General features: G+C 38.7%; 1 protein-coding gene across 1 annotated transcript in view; it reads right to left on the bottom strand.

The window, feature by feature from the left end:
- ZDHHC15 (zinc finger DHHC-type palmitoyltransferase 15) overlaps nucleotides 1–11910 on the bottom strand; it is a 70302-nt gene extending 58392 nt beyond the window's left edge. The window contains exons 1-2 of the mRNA XM_046673814.1: nucleotides 11591–11910; nucleotides 4878–4904 (exon numbers count right to left, since the gene is read on the bottom strand). Of these exons, the coding sequence (XP_046529770.1) occupies nucleotides 4878–4904; nucleotides 11591–11726 (163 nt within the window). The 5' untranslated portion in view covers nucleotides 11727–11910. The remainder of the gene's footprint in view (nucleotides 1–4877; nucleotides 4905–11590) is intronic.
- Between the last annotated feature and the right edge of the window lie 8515 nt (nucleotides 11911–20425).

Below are 20425 nucleotides of genomic sequence, written 5' to 3'. Positions count from 1 at the left end.
ATAGTATATTAAGAGCACTGAGATAACTGCTCAAAACCTTATTGAGGATTTCCTATGCAGTCTGGAGGTGAGTATAAAACATCATACTATGGCCCAAACTTTTTCCTCCCAGTGGTTTCTCACCCTCCTGGTGTCTAATATATCACCAATAAACTAAGGTTAGTCCAATCAAGAAGCCAACACAAAGCAGATATGTCCATGCTCTGGATTTTCAAATGGAAACCTGAATAAGTTCTTGTACTAGTTTGCTAGGGCTGCCATAACAAAGTGCCACAGATTGAATGGTTGAAACAACAGAAATTTACTTTCTCATAATTTTGGAGACCAGAAGTCCAAGATCAAGGTGTCGGCAGGGTTGGTTTCTTCCAACGCCTCTCTTGGATTGTAGACGGCCGTCTTCTTCCTATGTCTCCACATGGTCTTCCCTCTCTGTGTGTCTGTGTCCTGATCTCCTCTTCTTATAAAGACACCAGTCACATTGATTAAAGGCTACCCTAGTGATCTCATTTTAACGTAACTACTTCTTTAAACCCTACCTCCAAAGACAGTCACATTATGAGGTGCTAGGGGTTGGGATTTCAACATGTGAATTTTGGGAGGACACAATTCACCCCATAACAGTTCTATTATTTAGAAATTACATCTATTTCTAAAAAGGTAAATAATTACAATAATTTTTAACTTTAAAGGAGAAACCAGAGAATTTAGTATGCAAACCATTCAAAATGCAAATGAATTCTCAGAGAATTAAATTTTTGCTTAAAATGATTAACGGCCCTTTTTGAAGATGAGCAACTGAGGTCAATACATTACTCTTGCTTTTATGTGGATTGTCTGACAGATGGTGCCTAATCCCATTCCTAAATTCATGTGTTAGCCTCCCAAATCCTTGGACCCTACTAAATTTCCAACCTCCATCTCATCTCAGATCCTCACCTCAGGGGTAGACAAGGTAAGATCTTTCAGTTAAGATCTTCAAAATGTAGACAGTGTGATGCTGAATGAGATCATCTATACAAACATTCTCGTGAAAGCAAAATAAATACATTATTATTATGTTTTCTAGTATGATCTATGGAAGAAGATATGGACTCATGTCTTAAAAAAAGATTTTTTGAGTCCTGTATAATCAAGGATGACATAACATATAACATTCTGGACTGTGGTTCAGATGATCTGGGCTTTAATCCTTTCTGTGCACTAGAATCAGCGTGACTAGGTCAACATATTTTACTTCTTTGGGTCTCAGCTGTTCTATTTACAAAAGACAAGTGCATGGATTGTAACAATATATTTACGAGGGTAGTAGCAGGAATCAGGAACAGTCCTGAAATGTTATGCTCCTTAGAAGAAACATCTTTTAGGTCCTTTCCAATGTTAATGACAATAACAATAACAGTATCTACTATTTTGTACTTATCATATGCCAGGCATTGCCAAGAGACTTAAATACACAATCTCATTTAGTGCTCCAAATGACCATAAAAGGTAGGTATTGTTAGCCCCATTTTACTGAGTAAGAAAGTGAAAGTTAGTGAGGTTAAGTTCTCCAAGGTCATATATACAATAAGTGGCAAAATCAAGATTTGATCCCAGGTATATGTGACGCCAAAGTCTGTGCTTATTTGCTACTGTTACAATGCTCTTTTAACAGTGCATTAGAGATTGAAATTTATCAGGTACTGTCTTAGTTTCCTAGGGCTGTCATAACAAATTACCACAAACTAGGTGGCTTAAAACAACAGAAATTTTTTCTCTCGGTTCCAGAGGCTAGAAGTCTGAAATTAAGGTACAGGCAAAGTCAAGCTCTCTGAAGGCTCCAGAGGAGGATCCTTCCTTGCCTCTTCCTAGCTTCTGGTGGTTCCTAGCAATCCTGGATGTTCCCTGGTTTGTGGCAACATCACTCCAATCTCTGCCTCCTTCTTCACATGGCCATCTTCTCTCTGTGTATCTGTGTATCCAAGTTCCCCTCTTCTTATAAGGACACCAGTCATGGGGCCCACCCTAATCCAGTATGACCTCATCTTAATTTGATTACAACTGCAAAACTCTATTTCCAAACAAAGTCACATTCACAGGTTTCAGGTCGATATGAATTTTGGAGTGATACTCTTCAATCCAGCAGAGGAACCATTAACCAGACAAGAAATGGAAAAACTTTTGCAATATATTTGACTATGGTTTTCTTAAGCTGTGGAGACTGAATAAAAGGTTATGTGATTAGAGGCTTTCATTTCTTTGCCCCTTATATTTTCTTTGCCTATGCCAAACAATGTTCTTACTGGCAGTCATATGCTATACTGTATTCTACTTTAATAGTGAAGTGTAATTTCAAACAACCCACAGATTCACAGGGTTAGAAAGGACCTCAGATAGTCATTGGACCTACTGGTTTGCTTCTAGGCATGGCTCACTGATTCATGCCAGAGTTGGGTGTCTGATACTTTCTGAAAAGGAGATTTCATGGCATCTCCTAGTGTTTCAGAAGTTCTTTATAAGTCTAACTTTCAACCTTCTGGTTATAATCAAATCTAATTATAGTTTATGGATTCCACTGTCTTTGAGAATCCTGACATTCAAAAAAAATGTTACAACTGAGATTGTTAATACTTAATATTTACAAAGCAGTTTACTGCTGTATACTTTTACTTGTGCTAGCTTATGATAAATCTGTAAGATGCTATTAAACTAGCCCCATTTTACAGAAATTGAGGTTCAGAGAAGTTTAGTTACTTACCAAAGGTCACAGAGCTAGTAAATGATGGAGCCGGAACTCCAACCCAGATCTTCTGTCCCTAAATCCTGTGCTTTGTCCCATTATGCCCCACTGCACAATAAAGAAGTAAAATCTAATCTTATTCTTTACTGTATCAATAAATTTAAGAGCTATCAGGAGAAAGTGTCTTGGAACCACAGAATTCTAGAGTCAGAAGGGACCTTAAGAATCATAGATTGTGGTTACAATCTCCTAAAGAGCTCAAATCCTGGTAACCAGATTGATGCTACTTGGCAGGCTTTGAACTGAGTGGACATTACAAATAACACTTTACACTGGCGTGGTTCAGTTCACAGATAATATACAAAAAAATGATGACATAGTACTCTGGACACTAGAAAAAGGAGCAACTGAGCATCAAGTTTCTGAGTAAGGAGCTCAACTAAACAAATGAGGGAGCTGCAGATTGAAAAGTAAAAGACAAGTGCAGGTTTGCTTAAGAGCATTGACTTTGAAGCCAGACAGTTCTGGATTTGAATCCTACCACTTACTAGTTAGATGACCTGGGATAAGTTACTTAACCTCTCTAAACTTCAGTTTCCTTCTCAATAAAAATGGACATAAGAGTGTCTACATCGTTGTGATGATTTAATATTGAAAAACGTATATACAATACTTAGGAGGGTACCCGGCACAATAAATTGTAGTTTCCGATAATAACAACAATATTGCTGTCATTATTCCTATTATGGTAGAGCATCATCTAAGCCCCCACCCAATTTGTCTTGAAAGTTTATTGCAGAAAATATTTATTTATAATTATTTCATATATGTATACAAAAAATGATCTCTGAGCCTAAGAACCATATAGAAGAATAAGAGGCAACTCACAACTTGCTCTAAGCCTACAATGATAGTAGTAAACATTTATTGAGTCATCAGAATGTGCTTTACTCACCACTGTCCTAAGTGCTTTACTTGCATTAACTCACTAAATTTTCACAACTCTATGAAATAGGTAGTATTATTATTTCTAATCTACACATGACTAAGATGATCACGAGGAGGTCAAACAATTTGCTAGAAAGTAGCAGAGTCAGGATTTGAATTTGGACAGTCCAGCTCCAGAATTCATACTTTTTTCCTAATTTTTGTTTTGAGGAAGATTAGCCCTGAGCTAACATCAGCCGCCAATCCTCCTCTTTTTTACTGAGGAAGATTGGCTCTGAGCTAACATCCGAGCCTATTTTCCTTTATTTTATATGTGGGACGCCTGCCACAGCATGGCTTGATAAGCAGTATGTAGGTCTGCACCTGGGATCTGAACTGGCGAACCCTGGACCACTGAAGCGGAGTGTGTGAACTTAACTGCTACGCCACTGGGCTGGTCCCAGAATTCATACTTTTAACTACTATGGTCTACTGTCTTCCCATCTCTCTGCTCTGTTGTCTCTATAGCTAACACCTCTGTCAAATGAGTAATAGCATATTGGAGCTTTAAAAGAGCATAATATGAATGCTACATAGTTAATGAATTACAACAATTAATTCCCATGAAGTGAAAATTAAAAGTGACTATATAAAGTGGCTACATAAATACTTATGTTAATATCTGAAAAAATAATATAAAGCTAAAATTTTGTTAAGACTCATGCTTAGCTTACACATTTTTAATGAAAAATGCCTCAGTCTCTTGTAGCTCAAGCCAAAATGGGGGTGAGGAGTTGAGAGGGGTACAGTAAATACGTTGGAACTGTGATGGTGATGGACTTAACCTTTAAAAGCCTCCAGTGGGTCCCTTACTCCATGCCTTGAAGAGGGGATGAATTGGGCAGAAAGACAAGGTACGGAGGACAACAGTGATGAACCAAAAGAAAGCCTAGTGTCACTGTGGCCAACAGAGTGGTACCTGTGCCCTTCTCTATCATAAATCCTGGTAACTTTCAATTTCTGTCATATAGCCAAAGGGGTCACTAAAAATATACTCTGCTCTACCTCTGGGTAAGCTTCCTGAAAACTGCCATCCTAAACTTTCCACTCACCTCAGTGTGTTCCTGGGAAAGGTGCTCAATTTATAGGCTTTTATGTAGATAGATAGATAGACTTTTAGATAGAAAGAGGGATATACTACCGACCAATACAATTTACAATACCCTCTTACCTTTTTCTGCTGGGCTCAAAACAGTTACTGTGAAAAAAGAGAGAAAGGTCAAAATTAGTGATATTTAAAAACAGTATTTTTCTAATCCATTTTTCCATAGCATCATTTTTGAGCAATTTATTCAATGGTACTTTAGGAATCCACCAGCCTGCTAAGATAAGGAAAAGCAAGGATGATTAAATTACATCCTTTCCTATCTTCCTTCATCTTACAACTTGAGTAATTAAGAATTTCTACTCCTTCTACAAATACAGGTATAACTTGATTTTTTTTTAAAAAAACCCCAACAAATAGAAACACTCAAGCTAAACAAAAAGGTAGTAAGAACTGAAAAGCTGAAAAATTAGGAGATGTTTATTCATTTTCCTAAATTATTCACTGTAGAATACCTTTAAATATCAAGCTTCACTTGTATATTTAGAAGTAATATAGTGTGGAGGTTGCATGCCAGCTCTGAAGTCAGACTGTCTGAGTTAGAAGTCCAGTTGCACTATTTTGTGACCCTGGGCAACTTCCTTAACAGTATCTTCCTCACAATGTTACTTCAGAATTAAATGAGTTAATGCATGCAAATGATGTTTAGCATAGTATCTAGCACAAGGTAAGTACTTAATGAATATTAATTATTATATTTGAACTAAGATTTCCTAGAATATCAGAACTGGAAGGGACTTTAGTGATTATCTTGTTTATCTGTCTCATTTTACAGATGGGAAAAATGGACTAGAGTAGTATCAAATGATTTGCTCAAGGTCATAGAGCAAGTTAGGGGTAAAGATGGGACTAGATTACAGCCTCCAGGATTTTTTCCATGTACTGTGTTTACCTTCCCCAATCATTCCTTGCTAGCTTACTGTGATACATATATAACTTTTGTTCAGAATGTCATTTGTACAAAGTGAGGCCTACCTGTTTTTACACCACCACCATTTGTGAGCACTTGTATTTGGTGCTAAGGTAAAGTGAAATTTTACCTTAGCACCTCAATCTTAATTGGTTCTCAATCTTAATAAGCTATTAAATTAAGACGTTTTTCACACACAATGATAAACACTTAAGGGTCAGAACAATGGAACAAAAATCCAAACAGAGAATGGGACCATATTCTAGGGGCTATTCCCTCAGGTCCTTCAATAGTCATACCTTCTCTTTCTCTTCATTTACAGGTCTATTTTTGCTGAGTCTTAAAAAATTCTCCTTTTTAATGATCATTTGAATGGACATCGTTAAAACTGTTCCATTTGTGTTAAATATGACCAACGTCTTTTTTTCCTTTTCAGTTAAAGAATCCTGGTTAAGAATGATTGAAAGAAGCACACACTCTACTTTGACAATACGAATGGAAGTGGAAACAAGAAGCCTTGATGGCCCAACCTGGGATTTCATGATTTTGCACATTCATGTTGCATGTCTGCATCAGTTCTACGAGGCCCTGAACTGGGTTAATAACATCTCTTTAAAATAGAATGAGAGAGAACACAGTTTCTTGGAGACCAATCTTAATAAAGAGTAGCTGACAAATTGCTGTTTGGCATATCTTCATCTGCCTCTATGGGGGAACACTCACTGCTAAACAAGAAGTGGAGGTCCTGACTCCCATTTGCTACACTTGCCACAGCACTTGTGGATGAGGGAAGGAGATCACTCAGTGCTTTGCAGATGTTGGAATGCGACAATGTATATACAGAAAAATGAATGGCAACCAGTGAAGCCCCCAGGTGGAGGGACACCCTCTTTAAGTAATGTCAGGACTGTTTTGTGCAAGTGGGATTGATTTATATGATCCAAGAACAGAGGGCAGAAATAGAATCAATGGGTAAAAGCTGCAGGTCAACACATTTTATCTCAATATAAGAAAAAATGATGAAGATGATGATGATAACAATGATGACCAGCCAGACTAGCAGCATTGGGAATAAGTGAGTTTCCCATTACAAACATTCGGAAATGTTGTAGAGGACATTTAGACATTAGTTAGGCAGTGGACTTAACTTTTAAAGTCCTTTTCACTCCTGAAACCTGTGAGGAGTCAATAAATCTAAGAAAAAAATATTTTCTTGCAAAATTCCCTGTTGGAAGTTACATACTTGTGAGGGAAAAAAGGGGGCCTTTATTCTAAAACATTGTGGTACTTATGTTGGTAGTTCTGCCTTTCCTTTATTTTTCTAATATTGCCTTTTACATTATTAAAGGAAGAGACTAAGAATACTTCAATCGTATTCAAAATGAAAATGTTACAAGAGTCATAATAAACTTTTAAAAAATGAATCCTCTATCATGAATCTCTTGGGAAAACACAGTTAGCCATTCTATGGGAAACTTGCCATGTATGATTATAGCGATATGTGCAATTACACATGTGCTCTGTTCCTTCAAATTTTAGCTCACTACTGGGGAGTTAAGTGACTGGAGTTTCCTTAAAAAGTTACACATAGAATTAACATACAGCCCAGCAATTCCCACCTCTTTCCCTGGTATTTACTCAAAAGAACTGAAAATAAATATCCAAACAAATACTTGTACACGAATGTTTATAGCAGCACTGTTCAGAATAGACAAAAGGTGGGACAACCCAAATGTTCATCAATGGATGAATGGATAAAATGTGGTATGTACATACAATGGGATATTATTCAGACATAAAAAGGAATGAAGTAGTGTTACATACTACAATGTGGATGGACCTCAAAAACATTATGCTAATTGAAAGAAGCCAGACACAAAAGGACACAGTTTGAATGATGCCATTTAGGTGAAACATCCAGAATAGGTAAATTCATAGAGACAGAACACAGATGAGTGGGTGGTAAAGACTGGGGGGAGGAGGGAATGGGATGTGACTATTTAATGCCCATGAGGCTTCCTTTTGGGGTGATGAAAATGTTTTGGAACTAGGTATTAGTGATGGTTGTACAACATTATGAATTTACTAAATGTCACTCAATTGAACACTTTAAAATGGTTAATTTTATGTTTCGTGAATTTTACCTAAAAAATAGATACTGTTACCTTTCCCTCTGTCTAACAGTATAAGCTTCTTATTTTTTTGAACTAAGTGGAATTCCTTATAGCTTCATTAATAATAGTAATAAGTTACCATTTAATGAGCTCTTACAATGTTCTGTCAACTGTGATGCATGCTTCTTCTCCTTTTTTTGTTTTTGCTGAGGAAGATTCACCCTGAGCTAACATCTGTTGCCAATCTTCCTCTTTTTTTCTTTTTTTTGTAAGTGAGCCACTGCCACAACATGGCCACTGACGAGTGGTGTAGGTCCACACCTGAGAACCGAACCTCGGCCACTGAAGTGGAGCATGCTGAACTTGACCACTAGGCCACTGGGGCAGGCCCAAGTGATGCATGGTTTTTATGCACCATATTATTTAAATCTCACAACAATAATGCTATATTGGTATATAGTAGGTACTAAGCAAGTATTTGTGGTATGAATGAAAAACCATATAAGCAAGATGCATGTGAGGCAACTGAGGTTGAAAGAGATTAGGGAACTTGCCTCAGGTCTCCTAGTTAGTAAGTGGCAGAATTCAAACTCTAAGAATTGTAAGACAAAAATACCACTTTTGGCTTCAGCCATAACCTGACACTAGGGAGAAAGACTCAGGTTCTATTTCTAGAAAGAAGTTAGATCCTTAATATTACTTCTTGAGTCATATTGAAACTCAAATCTGTTAATTTGATTGTGTTGCTTTGATATCAGGCAGGCTTGACATCCAATTCTCCATTACTTAGTAAACATGTGACTTTAGGAAAATTTGATTTAACCTTTCTGAAACCCAGGTCGCTCATTTGTTAAAGATTGTAAAATGAAGATTACAGGATGGACTGGTGGAGCCAGAATTGGAAGTCAAAGCCTTCTTACTTTCCTGGTTTTTAAATAATGGTAATTGATGAAAAATGTTAAGAAAATACTGCGCAGTCCAAATAGAATATAGCTGCAGGCTACAACTGGCCTGTGAGTAACAAGTTTTGTCCTCTGTATTAGTTGAGAGGAGGCAGAGAGTTAAGATACTGTGGTGGTTAAAGCCTGGATTGTGGAATCATACTGCCTGGGTTGCCATCCATGTTTGGCTGTTTACTAGCCCTGTGGCTTTAGGCAAGTTTCTTAATCTGTCTGTGCCTCATTTTTCTTGTCTTTAAAAATAGGGATAATAATAGTATGTCTCTCATAAGGTTGTTATGAGGATTAAATTTGTGTGTGTGTGTGTGTGTGTGCATGTGTGTGTGTACAATCATTTAAAACAGTAACTGGCATGTAACAAGTACTCTGCAAATACATTAAATAAAACAGAATAAATAAGCTCTAAGTTTCCTTCCAGTTTTTAATATTATATGACTTAGCAAGAACTTGTAGAAAGCTGATTATTTGCACTGATTCTAACTTAGTCTTTACTTCAGTTTGCTCATCTGTGCCTCAGTTTGCACATCTGCACAATTGGGACACTAATGATACCCATTGGGAGAGTAATGGTACAATAGTAATGGTTATTGTGAGGATTAAATGAGTTAATATATGGAGAATTAATATATCTACAGTAGTTAGAACATTGCCTGGCACAGATAATGTACTGTGTAAGTATTAGGCATTATCATTATTAATTTTTAAAATGATTACTTGGCAAACCTCATGTAGATCAATACTGAAAAACTCCAAAATATGTTTAATAGTGTTCACAATATGGCATTGATCCTAGGAGCAAAGTTCATATCCTAATAATGGAGCTGAACTTCTAACCCTTCAATTAATCATTCAAAAAAGCAACGTGGTGAGGTCTGAGAATAGAAAAACTTCCCAGTCATCACACAGCCCACTTAGTGCACCTCAATACCAGATTGAGATAAAAATGAAAAACAGCCTAAATTTGTATCTATGAAGGCAATGAATTGAACTTGTTTTTAATAACTCTTTCTGCATTTTCCATAATGAATCTAAGAAGGAGATGAAGAAAATTCAAATTCTGGTGAACAGATTAGAAGAAAGTTCTATATTGGAAAAGAGGGTTATCTCCTGCCTCCCTAGTTAATCCCAGTCTACCTGGAGTAGACTATTGCTTGTGGAATATGTAAGAGAAGGAAGTTATAAGTGGAGTCAGGCCCTGGGGTTGGAAAAAGCAGGACCCCAGCCATAATTTTTAAGATGAGAAGAATCTGGTATGAAGAACAAAGAAGTCTTGGAAGGACTTGGGGGTGAGGGGATATCCAAAGGGACAAATAGGAGTCCTAAGGTGAGGGGACTGGAAATGTACTGGAACCTCACACTTAATGAATAGGGAACATTGTAGGACATAAGTTTGAGGGTGCTAGAAGTAGGACTCTAGTATTGAAGTGACAATAACTATATAGACTCTCCTTTGAGAAGAGATGGGGATTCTTCACTGTGAAAGGATAGGGGCAAGGGGAGATCTCACTGTGAGAAAAGCAGAGGGGCTGTTGTGAGGAGACAGGATAAACAGGAAAACTCCATTGTGGATTGATAAGAACACTATAAGGCCATTAGTGATAAGGATAGGGGACTAGGGAGATAATCCAAGTGGGGAACATACATGATAGGGTCTTAGGGTTTGTGTTAGGAAATGTTGTGGAATTCTGAGTTTGAAAGCACAAGACATACTTGTGGAAACCCTTTTATAGATAAGGAGGAGATGGAATGCTCCCTAGTGTGACAGGACAGGGTACAAGAGGAGACCTCAGTTTTATAAAAGGGGTGGTCTAAAAAGAGGGGACAAGAAATGAGGCTCTCATCGGAAGGAGTAGGAAATATTAGAAATCTCAATGGAAAAGGATGGTGTTTCCCTAGTTTGAGAAGATGGGGGATAAGTGCAATCCTACAGGGAAGTAAGAGAAAATAATAATAAGAAACCCCACAGAACGAGGAAGCAAAATGCGGGACTAACAGCGGAAGAGGACTACAGGAGGTGGGGAGTAGTTTTCAAAAAAGCTAACAAGGGGGGGGGGGGGGCGGAGATCATCATTAGAAAAGTAGTGGCAGTTGGAAGGGGTATGAAAGATATTGTGGGAACCCTTGTGGGAGGGTAAAGAGAACACTAGTGTGAGAAGACAGTGAACAAGGCAGGACCATAGTGTGATAAAAGCAGGGTGACTAGTATGAGGTGTCAGAAAATAATGTATGGTCCCCAAAGGCAAGGAAGGTAGGAGACTAAGGAGAACCAGAGGATCACGGGAAAAGGATGAATCCCAGAGTTGGAAAAAGGAGAGCTGGTAAGAGAGTATAGGAAATATTTTGGGATTCCTATTTGAAGGGAATGGGAAAATGTGGGGCTCCTAATTGGATGCATTGGTGGGATTTGTAGTATAAGCAGACAGTTTAAGGACACAGGGTATGTCGTTTCCTCAGTTCGGTAGCGTGGGAGCCCCCAGAACGAGAACACATGGCACAAGTGGTTGTCCTGTATGAGAAAAGGGGGCCCTAGTGGGAAGAACCAGGAAATTCTTGTGAGTAGGGTCAGGAAATGTTAAGAAACCCTAAGTGGGAAGCAATGGCGACACGGTGGGACCCTGGTGGGAGGACACAAAAATACTGTGGGAAGCCAGAGGTTGGAGACGAGGAGCTCTCCATGGAGCTAAAGGAAAACCGCAGTGTGAGGGCTAAGAACACAGGGGACACCGGTGTAAAGGGTAGGGCAGACGATTATGCTGGAGCATAATTTCCCCACCTTAGGTGCCCAGCTCCACTTACCCAGGCAGAGTTCAAAGACGTAGGCATAGTAGGACCAGAGCACGACGAGGACGATAACAAGCACTGGCACCCAGGAAAGTACCCGGCGGCAGCACCGCAGACCCCCGGACAGAGCCATCTTCCAGCCCCGCCGCATCTTCCGCTCGAAGATCGACCGAGCAGGCCTGCTGGCGCTGGGTCGGGACTGCTGGGGCGGCAGCTGAGAGGCGGGAAGGCGCGCTGTGCGGCGCTCCACTGCCTAGCCTGGCGGGAATCGTCGCACCGAGCCGGTACCACCTGTGGGGCTGCTGGGCTGAGTGCGCCCTGCTTGGCACAATAGGCATGAGTCATGGCGAGGAGAAACTAGCCATGCTGGAGCGGAAGGTGATCTGTCAGGCAGTTGAGGCTGGGCACGCTCCGAGCGAGTACAGCCCCTCCCCTTTCCTCCTCTCCCACCCCTTTGCTACAGTGCTAGATGCAGGGCTGAACCTCTGCAAAACTGAAAAGCGGAAGAAATTTGGGGCCGCCCATCTGCTTTTACTGCACTGCGTCCCCTTTCATGTCTTCTCTTATCTCTGTCTCTCTCTGTTTGTCTCTGTTTGTCTCTCCCACCCGCGCCCTGGCCCCCTCCACACACAGAAGCACACCTCCACGCAGTGTGAAAGATGTGAACCATGGCACCTCATAACTTAAAGGTCATCCAGTCCCATTCTCCCACTGCTGCTAGAACAATATGCTTGACACGTAGTGCCGCAGTCGCTGCTTGGGTAAGTCCATTGGCAGGGCGCTCCCCACTCCTCTTCTTCCCTTCCCCCTGAGTTAGCTTAGTCCATTTTCAGAATAAATAAACACGTTGATACAGAATGGGGGAGACATTAATTCTGTGAGGAGTCAGAGCAAGCTATAAAGGTAGTAATATTTTAACTGAGCTTTAATAATAAGAGTTTGATGAGGCAGTTGAGAGGGGAAGAACCTTTCAGACAGAGGAAACAGCATTTGCAAAGGCATAGAGTAATAAAAATCCAAAAGAGTTCAAGGAACAGCTAGTATGGCTTGAGAGGGTGCGTGAAGAGGAGAGGCTGGGAGTGAAACTGGGAATATAGGCTGAGGGCAGGGTGTGAAGGTCCTCATATGCCCTGCCAAGGTGTGTGGACATAATCCTGTAAAGCAGATTATGAACAGCCACTAAAGTTTTGGGACAATGGAATGACATTATTAGAGATGTATTTTTGTAAAAGAACTGGCAGGATTTTGAAGAGGATGGCCTGTAAGCAGAGAGACCAATTAGGAGGCAATTGAATTCAACAAATGTTTTTTGAGTGGTTGCTTTGTGTTAGGTCAACTTTGGTATAAAAAGAATGACAAAACAGGGGGCCTGTCCCCAAGAAGCTCATGTTCTTATCAGGGCAGTAAGTGTTCAAGGACAAAAGTGCAATAAGAGAAGTATAGTAAGCTTTTGACATTTATAGATTTGATACTCACTGTTTAAAGATTTCCAAAGATCTATGACATGAAGTAATTTGTGGTTTTGCTAAGATCCATATTTGATTCACATTCTGTATGACTGCAGTGTGGGAGCAAGGATTTCAACAAGGTTGCTCTCTGTTCTTATTCATGGTTATATATACAGTAAATTTCCTGAAGTGATAAGAGCTTTGTTGTTTCTTTTCAGATGAAGTTAACTTCATCGTTGATATTACTAAATTAATGATATAATGAAATGCAGACTCATTTCAGTTGGAATATTTATTTTAATCGCTCAATTAATTATTTGAGCCCCAAGGTTCAGGCATGGATACTTAAATATTATTTTTTCCAGCTTTATTGAGATATAATTGAGAAATAAAAATTGTATTAAGGTGTATAATGTGATGATTTGATATGCGTATATACTGTGAAATGATTACCACAATCAAGCTAATTAACACATCCATCACCTCACATAGTTAACATTTTTTGACAATTATTTTTTTATTGAGCTGTATTTGACATACAACTTGTGTAAGTTTAAGGTGTACAGCATTGATTTGGTACATTTATATTGCAATATGATTGCCATTGTAGCATTAGCTTATACCTCTATTGCATCACATAATTATAATTTCCTCTAGTGTTGGGAACAATTAAGATCTAGTCTCTTAACAAGTTTAAAGTTTATAATAAGGTTGTTATCTATGATCACTGTACTGTGTTTTAGGTCTCCAGGACTTATTTATCTACTTGCAAGTATGCACCCTTAACATCTCTCTCATTCTCTCATGCCACAGCCCCTGGTAATCACCATTTTACTCACTGATTTTACGATTTCAGTTTTTTTAGATTCCACATACAAGAGGTATCATACAATATTTGTCTTTCTCTGACTTATCTCAATTAGCATAATGTCCTCAGAGTCCTTCCATGGTGTTGCAAATGGCAGAATTTCCTTTTGTTCTCACGGCTGAATAGTTTTATGTACATATATCTCACATCTTCTTTATCCGTTCATGTGTTGATGGGCACTTAGGTTGTTGCCATATCGTAGCTATGGTGAATAATGATGAGGATTATTTTAGGCTGGTTACTTTTAAAAACTGCAGATGAGAAGGAGGCTCTGAGGAGTGGAGTTTGCTTGCCCTTTGATGAGAGACATTTGCATTTGTGAAGGAAGTCTCCATCTGTGGGGGTGTCTCCCTCTCTGCACCAAGAGGAAGGGGGGATGACCTTATCTCCAGAAACTCTTAATGGGGTTGGCGAGGACTTAAGTCTTGTTTATTGTGCTTGTCTGGAAACCTCATGTAGCTGACTCCCCCAACCACCAACATCCTCCTTTGTCTTTAGCTGAAGATAATATTTAAGGTGGTGGCCTCTACCATTTACTTAATGCGGTTTGATTCTTATCTAAAAGTTATAAGTCCACCCAATAACCAGACCCCACCTGCACTGATACCATTTTAACGACTTTTTACATAGTCTTTCCTTTGTCTTGTAAAGAGATAACTCACATACCTATGCCTTAAATTTAGCCCTACTCTCAACCCGTGTTTGCAGCAGCAGCAGCAGCAGCTCTGACTGCCCATGGGTCCTGTCCCCATGCAGTGGCAGCAGCTCTTTACTGCCCATGGGTCCTGTCCCCATGCTATTCCACACTATTCTCTAAATAAAAGAGCACTACTGCCAGACCTTGAGAGTCCAAGAAATCTTTCTTTCAACTCTTTGGCTTGCCGACCCTGCATCAAATAATGCTACAATAAACGTGGGGATGCATATGTCTCTTCGGTAACCTGTTTTCATTTCCTTTGGATATATACCCAGAAGTGGGATTGCTGAATCGTAAGGGTAGTTCCATTTTTAATTTTTTGAGGAACCTCCATACTATTCTCCATAGTGGCTGAACTAGTTTACAGTCCCGCTAACAGTGCACAAGAGTTCCCTTTGCTCCACGCCCTTGGCAACACTTAATCTTTTTTGTCTTTTTGGTATTAGCCATCCTAACAGTTGTGAGGTGATATCTCATGGTGGTTTTCATTTGCATTTCCTTGATGATTAGTGATGTTGAGCACCTTTTTATATACCTCTTGGCCATTTGTATGTCTTCCTTGGAAAAATGACTATTCAGATCCTTTGTCCATTTTTTAATTAGGTTTTTTTTTGCTATTTGATTAATTGTGTAAGTTCCCTATATATTTTGGAGATTAATCCCTTATAAGATAAGTGGCTTGCAAATGTTTTTTCCCATTCTGTGGGTTGCCATTTCATTTGGTGATTGTTTCCTTTGCTGTGCAGAAGTTTCTTTAGTTTGATACAATTCCACGTGTTTATTTTTACTTTTGTTGCATTTACTTTTGGTATCATATCCAGAAAATTGTTGTCAAGACCAATGTCAAGGAGCAATTTTCCTATGTTTTCTTCTAGGAGTTCTATAGTTTCAGGTTATGTTTAAGTCTTTAATCAATTTTGTATTGGTTTTTGTGTATGATGTAAGATAAGGGTCCAATTTCACTCTTTTGGATGTGGACATCCAGATTTCTATTTTTGTGAAAAATACTACTCAAATTTTGATAGAGATTACGTAGAATCTGTAGATCCCTTAGGGTGGTATGGACGTTTTCACAACGTTAAGTCTTCCAATCCAGAATCATTGGATATTTTTCCATTTATTTGTGTCATGTTCAATTTATTTAATCAATGTTGAACAGTTTTCAGTGTACAGATTTTTCATCTTCTCGGTTAAATTTATTTCTAAGTATTTTTTTCTTTCTGATGCTATTGTAAATGGGATTGTTTTCTTAATTTCCCTTTCAGATTGTTTGTTATTAGTATATAGAGATGCAAGTGATTTTTGTATGTTGATTTTGTATCCTGCAGCTTCCCTAAATTCACTTGTTAGTTCTAACAGGTTTTTGGTGCAGTCTTTAGGGTTTTCTCTATGTAAGATCATGTTTTCTGAGAACAAGGACAATTTTACTTCTTCTTTTCCAATTTGAATTCATTTTATTTTTTTTCTTGCTTAATTTCTCTAGCTAGAACTTCCAGTACTATGCTGAATAGAAGTGGCAAGAGTGAGCATCCTCGTCTTGTTTCTTATCTTAAAGGAAAAGCTTTCAGATTTTCACTGTTGAGTATGATGTTAAGTGTGGGCTTGTCATATATGGCCTTTATTATATTGAGGGACATTTTTTCTTAATTTGTTGAGAGTTTTTATCATGAAAGGATGTTGAATTTTGTCAAATGCTGTTTCATGTATTGGGATGGCCATATGATTTTTACTTTTCATTCTGTTAATGTGGTGTATCGCATTTATTAATTGCATATGTTGAACCATCCTTGCATCTCAGGGGTAAATCTCATTTGATTATGGTATATGTTCCTTTTTATGTACTGTTGAGTTTGGTTTGCCAGTCTATTGTTGAGAGCATTTGTATCTGTCTTCATCAGAAATATTGGCCTGTAGTGTTCTTTTTTATAGTGTCCTTGTTTGGCTTTGGTTTCAGGGTAATGCTGGCTTTGTAAACTGAGTTGGAAATGTTCCCTCCTGTTCAATTTTTTTGTAAGAGTTTAAGAAGGGTTGGCATTAATTCTTTTTTAAATGTTTGTTAGAATTCATCAGTGAAGCAACCTGGCCCTGGACTTTTCTTTTTTGGGAGATTTTTGATTACTGATTCAAAATCCTTATTCATTATTGATCTGTTCAGATTTTCTATTTCTTTATGATTCAGTCTTGGTAGGTTGTATATTTCTAGGAATTTATCCATTTCTTCTAGGTCATCCAATTTTTTAAAAAAAGATTGGGATCTAAGTTAACACCTGTTGCCAATCTTCTTTTTTTTCCCTTCTTCTTTTTCTCCCCAAAGCCCCCCAGTACGTAGTTGTATATTCTAGTTGTAGGTTCCTCTGGCTCTGCTATGCAGGATGCCAACTCAGCATGGCTTGACGAGCGGTGCCATTGTTACCGAACCTGAAGCGAGTTCGCTCACCCGTTGCACAGAAAGCCAATTTCTGACACCGGGTGTGGTGGAAGAAAGTAGGAATTTTATTTTTGCACAGTGCTGAGCAAGGAGAGAGGGCAGCTAACGCTCAAATCCCAAACTCCCCGAAAAGCTAAAAGGAAGGGTTTTTATTTGGGGTTTTAGGTAGGGGAGGGGAAGCATATGGCCTTGCTGGTCGGAGCTTTCCCACCAGCCTGTCTTTGGCCTTAAGACATTTACAGAGAGGAGGAAGCCTGTGACCTTGCTGGTCAGCAGCTTTCCCACCAGTCTGTATCTCTTTATGGGGAGGAGATAATCCAGGAGCTTGTCCTTGAAGGTGTCTATCTCCATGGATGACAGTGGATTCTGGAGCCAGGAAGCCAGAGAGTAAGCAGGGAATGAGTGTTTTGGTTTTAACCCCATATATGCTGGGTTTAATGTGGGGAAACTGATATCAGGGTGGATATCACCATGTCCACGCCCAGGATGCAAACTGGCAAAACCCTGGGCTGGCAAAGCGGAGCGTGCGAACTTAACCACTTGGCCATGGGGCCAGCCCCTAGGTCATCAAATTTGTTGGAATATAATTGTTCATAGTAGTCTCTTATGATCCTTTTTATTTCTCAGTACCAGTTGCAATTTTCATTTGTAATTTTATTTATTAAAGCCCTCTCTCTTTTTTTCTTGGTTAGTGTAGCTAAAAGTTTGTCAATTTTGTTTATCTTTTCGAAAAACCAACTCTTAGTTTTGCTGATCTTTTCTCTTGTCTTTCCAGTCTCAATTTAATTTATTTCTGTTCTAATCTTCAATATTTCCTTCCTTCTGCTAACTTTAGTCTTAGTTTGTTTTTTTTTTTTGAAGATTGGCACCTGAGCCAACAACTGTTGCCAATCTTCTTTTTTTTTTCTTTCTGCTTTTTCTCCCCAAATCTCCCTAGTACATAGTTGTATATTTTTAGCTGTGGGTCCTTCTAGTTGTGGCATGTGGGACACCACCTCAGCATGGCCTGATGAATGGTGCCATGTCCGTGGCCAGGATCGGAACCAGCGAAACCCTGGGCTGTTGCAGCGGAGCGCGTGAACTTAACCACTCGGCCTTGGGGCCGGCCCCTAGTCTTACTTTGTTCTAGTTCCCTGAGGTGGACTGTCGAAGTGCCCCACTATTATTGTATTGCTGTCTCTTTCTTCCTTCAGTTCTGTCAATATTTTCCTTATATATTTAAGTGCTCCAATGTTGGCTGTGTTTGTATTTACAGTTGTTATATCCTCTTGACAAATTAACTTTTTAAATAATTATATAATGACCTTCTTTGTCTGTTATGACAGATTTTGAATAAAAGTCTATTTTGTCTAATATAAGTATAGTCACTTCCACTCTCTTTTGGTTATTATTTGCATGGAATATGTTTTTTCATGCCTTCACTTTCAGCCAGTGTGTGCCATTAAAGCTAAAGTAAATCTCTTATAGGCAGCATATCTTGGATCTTATTTTTTTTATCCATTCAGCCACTCTATGTCTTTTGATTGGAGAACTTAATCCATTTATATTTAAAGTAATTGCTGATAGATTAGGGCTTACTATTGCTGATTTGTTCATTATTTTCTGCCTTTTTTTTAGTTTCTTTGTTTGTTTATTTCTTTTTGCCTCTTGCTGTCTTTCTTTTTGATTTGTTAATTTTTCTAGTGGTGTGCTTTGATTCTTTTCTCTTTATCATTTGTGCATATACTAAAGGGTATTTTTGTGATTACATAAAACATCTTGTAATTATAACGTTCTGTTTTAAGCTGATAAGAACTCAACTTCAATCGTTTGAAAAAACTTAATACTTTTACTCCTTCCTCCACACATTTTATGCTATGGATATCACCCTTCATATCTTTTTATATTATGTATCTATTCACAAATTATTGTAGCTATAATTATGTTTAATACTTTTGTCTTTTAACTTTTAGAGTTCAGTGATTTACATGCCACCATTACAGTACTAGAGTATTCTGAATTTGACTGTGTATTTACCTTTACCAATGAGTTTTATACTTTCATATGTTTTCATATTGTTTCTTAGCTTCCTTTCTTTTCAACTTTAAGAACTCCCTTTAGCATTTCCTGTAAAGCAGGTCTGGTAGTGATGATCTTCCTCAGCTCTAATTTATCTGGGAATGTCTTTATCTCTCCTTCATTTCTGAAAGACAGCTTTTCTGGGTACAGTGTTCTTGGTTGACACTTTTGCCCTTGAGCTCTTTGAACATATCATCCCACTCCTTCCTGTACTGCAAGGTTTCTGCTGAGAAATCCAGTGATAAGCTTATGGGGGTTCTCTTGTATATGACAAGTTGCTTTTCTCTTGCTGCTTCAAAATTCTCTCTTTGCTTAGACTTTTTACAATTTGATTATAATGTGTCCTGGGGTAACCTACTTTGGTTTGATCTTGCTTGGGGATATTTGAGCTTCATGAGTCTGGATGTCCATATTCATCCCAAGATTTGGGAAGTGTTCAGCCATTATTTCTTTAAATAAGCTTTCTGTCCCTTTCTCTTTCTCTTCTTCCTTGACTCCCATAATGCATATATTTCTATGCCTAATAATGTCACATAGATCCTGTGTGCTTTCTTTACTCTTTTTCATTCATATTTCTTTTTGTTCCTATAACTGGCTGATTTCAAATGACTTGTCTTCAGGTTTGCTGATTCTTACTTCTGCATGATTGAGTCTGCTGTTGAAGCTCTGTGTTGAATTTTTTAGTTTTTGTCATTATATACTTCAGCTTCAGGATTTCTGTTTGATTCACTTTTACAGTTTCTGTTTCTTTATTAAAATTCTCATTTTATTCATGCATTGTTTTTTTCTCATTTTGTTTAGTTTTATATCTGTGTTTTCTTGCATCTTATTTGGCTTCTTTAAGTGATTATTTTGAATTCTTTGTCGGGCAATTCATAGAGCTTCATTTCTTTGGGATCAGTTTCTGGAGCTTTATTAGTTTCCTTTGGTGGTGTCATATTTGCCTGATTATTCATGATCCATGTAGTCTTGTGTTGGTGTCTGTGAATTTAAAGGAGCCAGCACTTTTTCTAGCCTTTACGGACTGGTTTTGGCAGGTAAAGACTTCTCCTGTTGGGTCCCTGGACTGATGGCATTGCCTCCAGGATCTCAGTTGAATGGAGTTGGAGTGGGGCTTGTGGCTGTTACTGGTTTCACAGTGGGGTCCACAATTGGCAGGCCAGTTACCAGGGGCTTAGGCAGGTGTGGATCCTGCCTAGTCCCTGGGCTGGTGGGACTGCTTCCAAGACCTCGGTCAGTGGAGCTGGTGCTGGGACAACATTCTACTTCAGGGTCCACAGATAGTGTGGGTCTGTTACCAGGTGCATCAACAGGTGTAATTCCTGCTGGGTCCCTTGGAGGGCTCCCACCA

This window comes from Equus quagga, chromosome 10 (assembly GCF_021613505.1).
Source record: "Equus quagga isolate Etosha38 chromosome 10, UCLA_HA_Equagga_1.0, whole genome shotgun sequence".
Classification (NCBI taxonomy): Eukaryota; Metazoa; Chordata; class Mammalia; order Perissodactyla; family Equidae; genus Equus; species Equus quagga.
This window is presented reverse-complemented; position numbering and strand designations above follow the sequence as displayed.